This window comes from Bufo bufo, chromosome 1, assembly GCF_905171765.1.
Source record: "Bufo bufo chromosome 1, aBufBuf1.1, whole genome shotgun sequence".
In the NCBI taxonomy this organism is placed as follows: Eukaryota; Metazoa; Chordata; class Amphibia; order Anura; family Bufonidae; genus Bufo; species Bufo bufo.
Window position 1 is genome coordinate 518,224,555 of NC_053389.1, and position 13,690 is coordinate 518,238,244.

Here is a 13,690-nt window from a genome sequence, read left to right on the forward strand (position 1 = left end):
AACAAATTGTAGAAATACAGGCGACACTTACCACTAGAGAAGAATCTTCTTTATTTTACCTTTATTGATGTAATTGAAAAAAAGAAGATTCTTCTCCAGTAGTGAGTGCCGCCTGTATTTCTGCAATTTGTTCATCGAGTATCACTACTACTATTCAAGGCAGTGCACCACGTACACAGTGTTACGGGGTTTGTAGGACTGAGTAACCACAAAGGAGTGGTCTAGTAGTGCCGCCTGCTTTTCTATTGTCTTTATTGGCTTCTCAGTGATCGAATGCTAAGGATGGTGATTGGCTAAAGCAGCCACATACCATATACAAGCACATCCCCGTTGTAGTTTGTAAACAAGCAGCGGCAGTAGGATCGGACCAACTTCTCAGAAAATGTTGATGGAGAAAGGGGTGAGTATGGTGACTATACCATGATCTCGGACAATTATAGGGCTAGTCTGAGATTAATTATCTTGGACAACCCCTTTAAAGTGGTCCTGGAAAAAACTAAAAGTGTCCCTGTGTGGTAGATGGGTCCAAACTGACATACATGGGGATCAACTCAAGTAGACATGACCAACACAAGTAGGCAGGGTCAGCAATACTATAGTGCAGTGCAAAACAGTGCTACAGCAGAACGATATACTACAGTGCAGTACAAAATACTGTCCCAGAAGCACAAAATAGCTGCCCAGAAGCTTCCCCACGGTGGTTGTCCGCATCAGCTGACACGTTCTGACCTCCCCCTGTTGTCTCTAATAGATATACTGGAGAGGATGAGATGCAGGCCAAAGTACTAAGCCAGCCCTACCTCATTTTTCAGCACTACTAAACATTCAGGAGAATACAGCATTAAATACCTATTACATCCACTGGCATCTTATCCAGTTTGCCCAAGCCACCTTCTTTCAGTCACATCTCGTCTCTGCAGTTTGCCACACAGACATTTTAGATTCCTCACTTTTCCATCATTCACCTCAAATTATCACAAACTCACCATCCTGGTGCCCCAACAGTGTCATTCTGCTGCTATCCCAATACTGTGCCTCCTGTTCTTCCCAATGGCATCAAATACTATACTGCAGAAAAAATAGTGCCCCTGTTGGTAATAATACCCCCTGTAGTGCCGCCAGTAGTAATAGTGTCCCCTATACTGGCCCCAGTATTAATATGCTCCCCCTCCCATACTCATAAAGCACCCTAAACTGCCCTTAGTAGTAATAAATCTCCCTACAGTGCGCTCAGTGGTAATAAAGCTACCTATAATGTCCCCATCAATAATAATACCCCTATAGTGCCACAGTAAAAAATGCCCCTCGTGCCCCAATATTAATAATAATGCCCTTATAATGCCTTCAGCAATAATACCCTCTTTTTTGCTCCCAGTAATACTCAATATAGTGCCCCAGTATTAAAAATATCTCTGTTGTGCCCCCAGTAATAATATAAAATCTCCTCTCTAGTGTCCTCTTCTTATGTCCCCTAAGTGGCTGAAGAAAAAAAATATGAAATGAAATACCTGCAGTCATTGTACTACCTGCAACTCATAATTTTGCAACCACTGTCACTGTTTATAGCCTACCTCATAGATTTCAGACCAAAGAATGAGGCAGAGGCGAGGTCAAACAAGCAATGGGTCAGGTCAGGTGGCACAGGTACAGGTCAGGCAATCCGGGTCAACAACAGGAGAGTCGAGACAGTGCAGGTAAGGATCAAACAGATAGAGTCCAGAAACACAACAACAGGTCAGGTATACAGGAACATCAGCACAGACAACAGCAACCTTTGCAGGACACAAGGACCTTTGATGCTCAGGCACCTGTGAAGTGGGCTGGACTACTTACATAGGTGCAAAAGGGCTAGGATTGGTCAGCTCAGTCACATGCTAAACCAATAAATCCCAGGAAGTGACACACGCCAGCCCTTAAATGATGCCTGCAAGGACAGAGCCCAGTACTGCGGCGGTGAATGGGGAAAAAACGGCGAATACGGAGCTCGGGACCGTGGCAGTAAGTAGGGGAACATCGGCGGTCAGCAACAGCTGTTACAGTTAGATCTCAGGCTTTAGTGTCCACAATCAACTACTGAACTGTGTCATTGGGCTGCATAAAGCAAAGTTTGGAGTTTTACCTGTGGAGACCAGACATTGTCATTGGCAACTGCATACGCTCAGATCCCATCACCAGTATCTATAATCACTCAAGACACCACAAATTCTCAAAAAATTTAATTTTCACTGAAATGGTAGCCATGGTATAGTCTTAGTAATTCCCCTAATCATTTTGGGTTCCATAAAGCACATTTCCCATATGATCAACTGCGAAACAGCGTCGGACTGGCCCAGGAGAAAAAAAACATTTGGGGCTGTCTTTGGAGACAATATATTGTTAATAGGATGTATTTCTTTGACTCAAAGCCTATTAGACTTTATTGATGATATGGGAGTTAGCACCCGAGAATAATTTCCTCTAGCGATACAAAGGAACCCCAGTCTGACCCTGTATAGATACAGTGGCGTGCCTAGAGTATTTGGCACCCAGGGCAGGTACTTTCTCTGGCACCCCCCTTCCCCCCGCCGAAACCATAAGAAACTTTATTTTTACATTTAAATATAGTGAAATATTTATTTTGTTTGAAATAACATTTTTTGCATGTAATTGAGAATTTAAAGGGAATCGGTCACCATGAAAATACAATGTAAGCTTGGTATTACACATTTTGTGAGGGAAGGTAAAGAAAAAATGTCTGTTTTTGCACAGCTGTTATATATATTTTTTTACAGGCGAATCATGTTATATTTTTATAGAGCAGGATGGAGTTTTCACTGATGCCGGTGCACCCTGCCCTGATAGCAGGGGCTCAGCTGACAGTGACAGCCAGACCCATGCCGCTGATCAGACAGGCACAGCTCCTGCATCTGCCCGATCAGCCCGCCATACCTGTACAGTGCTGGGACTCAAGTCACGTCCTACAGCGCCGTACAGGTACGGCACTGGTATCCTACAGGTTAATAAGCCTGGTCATTTCCCATCCATATTTGGGCCCCTTGTAAATTTCTGCCCTGGCACTGGCTGGCAGCAGTCTTGTGACTCCTCAACACCCCTCCCCCCCCATTGAAAATTCAAGGCAGCAAGGCCCTTAAATGAAAAAATACCTCTCTAGTCTGTCTAGTCTTCTGCCTCTTGCCTGCTCACTGTTCTGTTCTGCCACAGTGCCACTGTGACTGTCTGCACCACTCCTAACCGCCACACACCAAAGTGCCACTGTGACTGTCTGCACCACTCCTAACTGCCACACACCAAAGTGCCACTGTGACGGTCTGCACCACTCCTAACTGCCACACACCACAGTGCCACTGTGACTACACCACTTCTAACTGCCACACACCACTTTTTGCAGGCTCAGCTCGGCGGCAGTGTATCTGCAGACACACACAACACTGGTGAGGCAGAGGCCGCACAGCACAGTCGTTTTCTTGCTCAGGAGCACTGGAGCAAGCGGCTACAAGGAAGATGGGAGGTTATCCCGCCTGGAAGGTGAGAGGCGGTCGATGGCGAGCATACAAGTGAGATAGGCGTGAGGGCGCGCACGCAGGGGCGGATTTTTTTTTCTGGTAAACATTAAAGAAAATTATGCCACGTTTAAAGTGTCATTGCCCATTACCCCTGAGGATGCCAGGGATCAGGCAAACATTATGGGGGCAGCGTATGAAGCGATTTTAGAGGAAGGCTATTGTCAGTGCTGACCCTAAACATTAAAATCAATGCGATTAATCAATGAATCGGAAGCAATAGAGGGACGAGTGGTGTAGGAGTGAACACAGAATAATACACTACAATAGCTCGCCGGTGTTTAGTGGTCAGAGGACTTTTAATACAATAGAGTGAAATTATTATTACAGATTATAGGATAAATGTAAATTTGGGGCCATTATCCTTGGGGGGGGGGCAGTTTTTATTTAGGAGAACCTAATATCCTTCATTTATCTAGGTCAGATTTGTTGAATTGACGTCTATCATATAACACCCCCAGCCCCTCATAGCGTACAACACTCCACAGTATACAGTGTAATACCCCACAGTATATAACATCGCCCAGTATACAACACCCCACAGTATGCAGTATAGCACCCTATAGTATACAGCACCCCACAGTATGCAGTATAGCACCCTATAATATACAGCACCCCACAGTGTGCAGTATAGCACCCTATAATATACAGCACCCCACAGTGTGCAGTATAGCACCCGATAGTATAAAGCACCCCACAGTATGCAATATATAGTATAGCACCCCACAGTATACAGCGCCCCACAGTATATAGTACCCCACAGTATGCAATACATAATATAACACCCCACAGTATGCAGTATAGCATCTTATAGCATACAGTATAGCACCCCACAGTATGCAGTATAGCACCCTATAGTATACAGCACCCCACAGTATGCAGTATAGCACCCCACAGTATACAGCACCCCACGGTATACAGTAGAGCATCCCACAATATACAGCACCCCACAGTATACAGTAGAGCAGTTAAGCATCCCACAGTATACTGCACCCCACAGTATACAGTACCCCACAGTATACAGTACCCCACAGTATACAGCACCCCACAGTATTCAGTATACAGCACCCCACAGTATGCAGTATAGCACCCCACGGTATACAGTAGAGCAGTATAGCATCCCACAATATACAGCACCCCACAGTATACAGCACTCCACAGTATACAGCACCCCACAGTATACAGTAGAGCAGTTAAGCATCCCACAGTATACAGTACCCCACAGTATACAGCACCCCACAGTATACAGTACCCCACAGTATACAGTACCCCACAGTATACAGCACCCCACAGTATACAGTACCCCACAGTATACAGCACCCCACAGTATTCAGTATACAGCACCCCACAGTATACAGCACCCCACAGTATACAGTAGAGCAGTATCGCACTCCACAATATACAGCACCCCACAGTATACAGCACCCCACAGTATACAGAAGAGCAGTACAGCACCCCACTATACAGTAGCTTACAGTATAATAGCGCAACAGCCCCTGTCACCTTTTCCTGATGTAATCTTCACAAAAAAAGCTCCACAATTATGGCAAACTTCTCCTGCAGCAACACTCCTGATAAAGAGAAAGGACCTTTGATTACCTCATAGCCATGTGACCAGTAATATCAATATATTACTGGTCACATGGTGATGATGTCATCAAAGGTCCTTTCTCCTAAGAGAATCTCTCCTTCCTTGCAGAGACATTGGGTCGGGCGCTGCTGCTCATCCCGCCTGAGCCATTCATTAAATTACTCAATAAATGGTAATGGCAGGATGCGCCATTTCTGAACTCTCTCACAGTTAACTGCCTGGAGGCAGGCAGGCACGGCAGCACCCCCCTGTATGGCTGACAGCCTGACACCCGGGGCGGACCCCCCCTCCCCCTCTAGGCACGCCACTGCATAGATATTTTACAGATTAGACAGATCACTTTATTTGCTTGAATATCAGTCTAACATTTCAGGCATGTTCTCGAGGAGTCACAATCCAACTTTCACAATTTCTTTTAAATATTTCAAGATCGCTACAAACTCATGAAACAAAAAAAACTTTGTGAACAGTGATCTTCCAACTGCAGTAAAGTCCCTATTAGGCCCCATTCACACGTCCGCAATTTCGTTCCGCACTTCCGGGACTGCATTTCCGTTCCCGAAAAAAATAGAACATGTCCTATTCTTGTCCGCATTGTCTTGCGGACAAGAATAGGCATATTCTACTAGTGCCGGCGATGTGCGGTCCGCAAAATGCGGAACGGACATTGCCATGTTTGTGTTTTGCGCATCCGCAAAACACATTAAAGACGTGTGAATGGACCCTTACACTGCATAATTTTGGGCCAGTTATCAGGAAGACAAACTCTCATTCCTGCTAACTGGCCCGTATAACTAAGCAACGCTCATTCATCAGCCGATCGGCATATTCATCAGTAATAAAGATGCCAGATTATCAGCAGCACATATCTATGCGTAATCAGGGATGTGCTTGTGTTCGTGCTTCCATTGGTGTTCGTGCTGCCGGAAGATCAGTCCACTAATACCACCCTAAGGATACAGTAAACGCTGCAGGTATTCCGCAGCCAAGCTGCGTGAGGTGAATCCACAGCAGTTATAGCAGCAGCAAACTAAATGAGATTTAAAAAAATCTCAACCACATGCTGCAAAAATTTCCGCAATCAAGTTCACACATAACTTGACATGTGGTCAAATCCACAGCATGTCAACTCATAATGTGGATTTCATCCTCTAATGCAAAGGATGAAATCCAAAGCAGACCTGCAGCATTTATCTTGCCACGTGTGTCCGTGCCCCTAAAGAGTAAATACAGCAGCAACTGTAGAAGGTAATGTACAAACATATAGGATAAAGACATATACAGCCTGCCAAATCTGTCTGTCCACATGCATGGACATCTTGGTTACCAAACACACTGAAATGGTCACAGAATAAAGCTACATATTTGAAGCACTATGCACATCAGCAAGTTTTTATATTTAGGGTTGTAGTCTGTAACCTGTGGCACAATTACATTTCTTGAATGTATGCAAAATTAACAAGGATCTACGATGAAAGGGTAAAAAATATTTACATAAAGTTGAGATAATTTTGCTTCTCAACCTCAACAGATGCACAGAAGTACTTTCAATCTGACAAAATGTGTTTGTAAAGCTGTAGAATCCATACCTGCACGTTTAGTGCCATATTTGAAAAGGTTGGAATAAACTCCTGTTCTTATGCCTGATGAAGGGCATTAACACAAACCGTTGCAATTGTTCATTGTATCAAAAACCCCAAGAGGTAGTTATGGATAGGGAAGTTGTCGCCCCGCTGAATACGCACTCGTCATTTACAACATTGAGTGTTGTGTTGTATGATCGTTGTTTCTAGTAGAATTTCTTCTTGTCGATTTCTCAAAAGTAGGACAAATTTAAAGCACTTAAATAGGCCCTGTATTGCTACCAGATTCCAGTTATTTGCTACAGGTGTCCTGCTAATCTGGTGAATCTTGTGTCCAATATCATTTTTAACCACAACATAAATACCAGTTTTTCCACTGATATATGGCCAACGTAGGCACCTTTCAATGCTAATGTAGGATGACTGATGGATATACTTTATACCATTAGGATTGTGTGTATGGAAAACAGGATTATAATAGAAGTCAGCAGATATTCAAGTGACTACTGAACGGTCTGATTTTCCACCAACAGCCACAAAATATATTCCTACATAAAGTTAATTATATAGTACAGGACAGATCAGTGAGCTGGTTGTGTGTAGCATTTTATAAATCAGCATTTAATGAATTTAGTTACTTCTAAACTACTGTAACTTTATATTTTCCAGTAAACTACAGTATGTACAGTTCTCTGAAGGCACATCATATCATTTATGATTGTCCCAATACTTTATATATGACAACTGCAAGTAACCACAACGGTTTCCTTTTAAAGTAGGATTGTAAAGATAGTGCCTCTACAAGAATATAGCTAGACATTAATGTGAAGCTTTTCCTCCAATAAGATGCATGTCCACAACACTTGTCAGGAATGGCGCTAACACAAAGATTGTATCATGGAAAATATCACAACTTTGCTTTTCTCGACATGCACTTTTCCTAAACAGCAGTAATCCTAGCATTTTCTAATAATGGGCAAGGCACATTTTAAAGCATGAGCAATACCTGTTCTGACCCATGATGAAATGCTATAAACTTAACCATAATTAGATTAAAATAATGAATTCATCAAGTTAATGTAGCAGAGTGGTAATTGCCAGATAAAGCCTATGGACAAGGGTAGTCCTATTTTTCAGCTTTAAAAAAAACAAAAAAACATGGGCATCCCCTTCAAGTATAATCATTAACCTGGAGTCAGCCAGTGTTGAATTTGTAAGGTCCTGTAGTTGCCTTGCAGGAACATTTCGCATAATACGCACTGTTTATGGCAGCCAGTATTATGTATAGGCTATGTTCCCACAAGCTGAGCTTATGTGCACTGTCCAAGCTTCTGTCAGCTTTGACATCTTCAGAAATGAACACCAGGGCTGAAGAAGGCCAACATTCTTATTATTTGTTCTTAATTATTAATTGCACTTGCATTTTTCTTGAAAAAACAAACAAACATGGTGCCTTAGTTAAAAATATGTACCGATATATACACAAACAAAAATAACAAACATACAAAATTAAGTTTTATGTACAAATAACATGGCTTGAAAAACACAGAGTCATGTAAGGTCACTAGCAATTCATTGGCTGGGATATTATATGATGTTACTCCCAATGACAGCAAAGAAACTCAAGGTAGATGGGAAAGAAATAAAACTGAAAAAGTAAGCGAAAAAATTAAATACATAAAAAACTCAGTATGCAGTATCCACTGTAGAAGCATATTATTATAGACAAATCTTAAATAGGAGATTACATCATCTGTGCCCAGATGTTCCCTATTAGCTAAGAAAGTTTGAAAAGGCACCTTAAAAGTCAAATACATTCCCTTACAAGTTCATCTAAAAGTGGTGGGGTCCTACATATCTTTTATGTTTTGTTATCTGTCTCATTATTTTATATGCATCCAGACTAAACATAGTTCAAGCACCCAGAGTTTTTATTAACCATGTTTAGTAAAATATTCCATATACCCTATTTGTAGGTAATTAGTAGAAAGGGAAAGGAAATGTAATGACCTGTATGGTGTGTGTGTGTGTATGTATATATATATATATATATATATATATATATAAAAAATCATTCAATGGGAGGGAGTGTGCCTATTAGGTTTATGCAGTGGAAAATGGTAACAGTTCATGCAGGGTAACAAATTAGGAAATGATTCATAATTTTCTGGTAATGTGTGACTGTTAAAACCAGTTTGACCCTTTCAGTATATGGAGCAATCTAGGTATACTGTACCTAGGATAATATCTGCTGATCAGCCACAGCATGATTGTAAAACCAGTTGTGAAGTGTTTATTTCATTAGCATTGGAAAACATAAGTACAGACATTAGATGGCACTACATTCGGTCAGCTGTAAGAGATGACTATAGCACTATCTGTCTTACACAAAACCATCATTAAAATGCTGAGCTCTGCTGCATATTCTAGATTCTACTTTACTGAGCCAGATAAATGATACTGCTTGGGTTGTATACACGCCAAAGTACATGCTTAAAGGGACAAGTAATGTGTATGTTCTCTAGGTGTACAAAAATAGAAAAAAATTACGGTTAAAATCATTATATGCTATAGAGCTTGCAAGTATATTACAAGAATCCCCCCCACTACCACCACCTAACCGAAAGATGAAAAGGTTTACTACAGAATATTTTATTACCATAAAGGTAGAAATAAGACATACAGCTGCCATGAAACTAAGTTAACCAATATGTTCCCAGACAACCTGGACTAATGAATGGTTCACACTTTCCAAAATAATACAACATCATTTATTTTTCAAATGTTATATGTTATAATAAAAATTTATATTCTATGGCTTATAACACTATATTTTGGAAAGATTCAGGTAACAAGAGAACTCAGGACTTACCACCATGAAGTAGTTGCTTCAGGTGTCACAAACAGCAGGATGACAGGAGCAACAAACCAGATGTCCACGAACAAGGTGCTCATATTAAAAATCCCTCACTGCATATCAATATCAGCATAGAAAATCCCATGAGAGATGAGAAGAATAAAAGGTTAAAAAGGTTACTACTTCACCATTAAATATGTGAAATAAGCCTTCTATTGTACCGAAAGCCTACAGTTCTTTGTCAGGCTCTGGTCAGCTACTGTGATATGAAATAAAATAAAAAAATGACTTGGAACATTCTCAAATGACTTCAGCTCCGTCTCTGAATTAAATGGTTAGTGGAGAAGAGAACGAGAGGTAAGCTTATTTCATCTCTCCTGAGCAGTGGAAGTACCGTTCTGGAGCTGATGGACGTTGCCTGCAGAATGGGTGGGTGCATAACACTGATGGATGGAATGATGTCAAAAGACTAGAGGGGTAAGAGAAGGGAGGGCTACAAAGAACACCTCTGATTGACAATGAAACTCTGAAGTTACCTCTCAGCAACCTGAAACCTAAACAGTATCCAGTCAAACAAAAGTGTATAAAAATACTATATTAATATGATCCATGTGTCCTCCTCCTTTGAAAGCTGAAAATGTATTCTAAGCTGTGTTTCACTGTTCACATTCCTGCAAATGTCAAAGTCACAGAAAAATAGAGAAACAACTTGTGATACCGAATAGCAATTATAGTGCTCTCCTCTTATGCTGCAAATGTGACTGCAGAGCCAAGTACAGACTAATTAAATTCAAGATCGTTGGTAACATTGCTAGGACTTTGAGATCATTTTCTTGTGCTACGCATATCCGCCATACTCCTCGATATTCATCATGGTCAGAAATTAATGCAAAGTACTCTCATTAACATAAGACTAAGACATGGGATGCAGCAAATTATACATAAGACTCACCATCTAGATCTGTTAGTAGATTGACCCCAAAAAAGATATCTCCCAATATGTTGTGGCAAATGTTATTTCAAAATCAAATAACTTCAAAGGGTTTACTGGCAATGTCTTACAAAATTCAACCAAAAAGCACAGCCAACAAAGAAAAATAAATGACTTCCAAGATGAACTTGGGTAAAAAGGAAGGCACCTTTAAGGTCAAGAACATAAGATAATAGGTGTTACAGAAATAGAAGGTAAGGTGAGACATGAAGCATTGGGTTCAACATCCCTATAATGTAAACACATATTTGGTGACTTTCAAGATGTATATGGTTCTCTGACAAGTAAAGCTTAAGATTCATTATAGATTCTACTACATCTTCTATGGTAGATATATTGTACATGGAGTAGACACCAGTAAAGGCAGTGAAAGATACAGTGAAGGTTAAATGTGGTAGAAACTTGTATTCTCATTGCTGCTTCAAGATACTTGTATCTAACACACTAGAATTTAGTTTTAGGAGTCGAGAATGAACCCCTCTCATATTTTAAGCTCATAAAAACTTAAAGTAACTACAGTAAGTACTCATCTTAGTATTTCTTCTGTAAGGTAGGTTTCACCAAAGCTTTGAGGCTGATGCTACGCTGACATTGAAACAGCATTAGACTTTCTAAAAATGCCTTTTTGTGTGCATCAGATTCCACAACTGAAATTCATAAATTAGATTTAGCAGGTAATTTACCAAAATTCTAAAGTACATAGAATAATTCCGTAGGTTTATTATACAAGGGCTTATTTTAGAACCTCATTTGTTCCAATAGCGTGTAACAGCACTATAAATTTTCCATCGGCATGTTTTCTCAACTTGCCATTCTTTATTCTTACCCCAATATTTGACATGTATATTTGCATTGGTACATTAATATAGAGTTTTAATAATAATAATAATAATAATATTAATGATGAAAAAATGTATGTTACTGAGGATATTGCAGCACCTTGTACAGTAAAATACTGTTCTTTACGTTACATGTTAGATAACCCCAAAATATAAAAAACTTGCATGAAAAAGATAAATTAAACAACTTATTTACAGCATGTGCTTAAAAATTTAATAAAACACAGAAATACAGTGGTCTCAGTCGCAGATGCCATTAAAAATGCAGGACAAAATAGTGCCGCAATTGACAAACAGTGCTTCTGTTATTTTCATTGTCCTGCTTCCATGAACGAGCAGAACAGCAGAAATAATGTAAAGAGCAGTAATGTGATCATAGCCCAACAGTACTTAAAGGGAATATATCACTAACGACCACCTGATCCAAACGGTTGCATAGACACAGCTATAGTTCATTTGATTAATACTGTTTTTCTTATGTGGATACAAATCTACAGATCTGACCAATCAACTGTGAGTAAAGTCAGGATGTCAGAGGTAAAGAATTAGTGGCGTCACAGTAGAAACAAAAATTTCCCGATAAAACGTAACCTTTATTGGTATTCTTAAAAAAGGAAAAAATTAACCCCCTACAGCTGTCTATAGACATGAGGATTTTATGCTGGACTATGTATATATTTCTCCCTATGATGCCCTATGAATATTACGTACCTATGCACCAGTGACTGACTAAAATACAGTACGTATATATCACTGTCGAGACACGACTGGTGGAACAATTGTGATCAATTTCTTAGCTGACGACCTCCTGCCTTCTTGGACCCCAGTGGTCTCACGGCAATAGAGGGAAAGCTAAGATAACAGTGGGATTGCCCTTTTCAGTTTTGCTCTCAGGAAGGGCAAGAGTAGGGACATTATAGTTTTTTTTTACTGGGGTTAATTTTTTTTCCTTTTTATGTGGAAACGAGGCTGTGTTGCCAAGTTTTGATACTTTTTCTTAACATACAAATTAAACCTTGCAATGAGGGAGTCACCCATGCTCCACTCATTTCTGTGGCTAGCACTTCCCTCCCTGCTTTGATTGACAGAGCGAGGCAGTGGCAAAGCAGCCAGAGAGGGACAGGCCACAAAAAGGAATGGAACTTGGGTGCAACAAGAGCAATGATGATGCCCTCATTGCACCAAAAGCCTAATTTGCATATCAAGAAAAGTATCATAACTCGAAACAGAGCCTCAGATCAACATAGGAAAAACAGCCTTTTTATATACTGTAGATTATATCTGTATATAAAAATGTTGTTCAGAGATGGCTATGCCATTTAATGGTGAACTCACTAAGGCAACAGGAAACATCACATCATTAGCTGGTCAGTCTTTCTTGAGCTGTATATAGCAATTCTGCATCATTTCTACGCTATGCACTTCCCTCACAGTGTCACCAACTTAGTTTAGCGCTTTTCCGTTAACTTTACATTATTATATCTTTGATCTAACCTATCACAGTCATCCACAACTCCACTGCTTTTCATAAGCAATGGTACATAAACATGAATGCCTTTTAAAATTATACTATTCCTCAACATGATATCAAAATATATGCTACATTTTCCAACTATTAAAGGGGTTGTCCCACAAATAAAAACGGACTTAGACTGTTACATCACAGAATTTATAGGGGTAGATTTCTCAAAACTGGTATGGACAAAAATGGCTTAGTTACCCATAGCAACCAATCAGATTTCACCTTTCATTTTCCAGAAGAGCTCTGAAAAATAAAAGAAGGAATCTGACTGCCCACAGCAACCAATTAGATTCCACCTTCTATTTTTCAGTACTCCTAGGCCTATTGTCCAGGCCAGGATCAGCGCACTGTAAGCAGCTTCTCCTTACCAACGCTGGACACATTGGGTGGACATTCTGATAAGGAATCAAAGGAACAATGTTTCGATTGTTGTGGCCAGATGGGTGTAGTAGTTGTACTCACGGTTCTGAAGCTGGCTGGGCTGGTGTGCAGTGATGGGAAGGGCGCACCTCTTCTTCGCTTTGGGTCCTCCTGCCTGATGACGGTTGTAGTGCTCTTGGTGTTGTTAGTTTTGAGGTCCAAAGCAGAATCCCAGTTGTTGTGATACCAACACTTTGCAGCGTAGTAGTAGTGATGCAGGATGCAATGAGGACACCAGGTTAGTTGCAACAACTTCACTGTACTCTAATGTAGCAGTCAGTGGATAAGTCACACAGGCACTGTACATCAAATGCAGTTTCCACAGAT

At 40.5% G+C, this 13,690-nt stretch overlaps 1 protein-coding gene across 1 annotated transcript in view; it reads right to left on the bottom strand.

Moving 5' to 3' along the window:
- WNT2 (Wnt family member 2) overlaps positions 1 to 9,689 on the bottom strand; it is a 136,201-nt gene extending 126,512 nt beyond the window's left edge. Inside the window, exon 1 of the mRNA XM_040413698.1 lies at positions 9,607 to 9,689. Coding sequence (XP_040269632.1) covers positions 9,607 to 9,689 — 83 coding nt within the window. The remainder of the gene's footprint in view (positions 1 to 9,606) is intronic.
- Between the last annotated feature and the right edge of the window lie 4,001 nt (positions 9,690 to 13,690).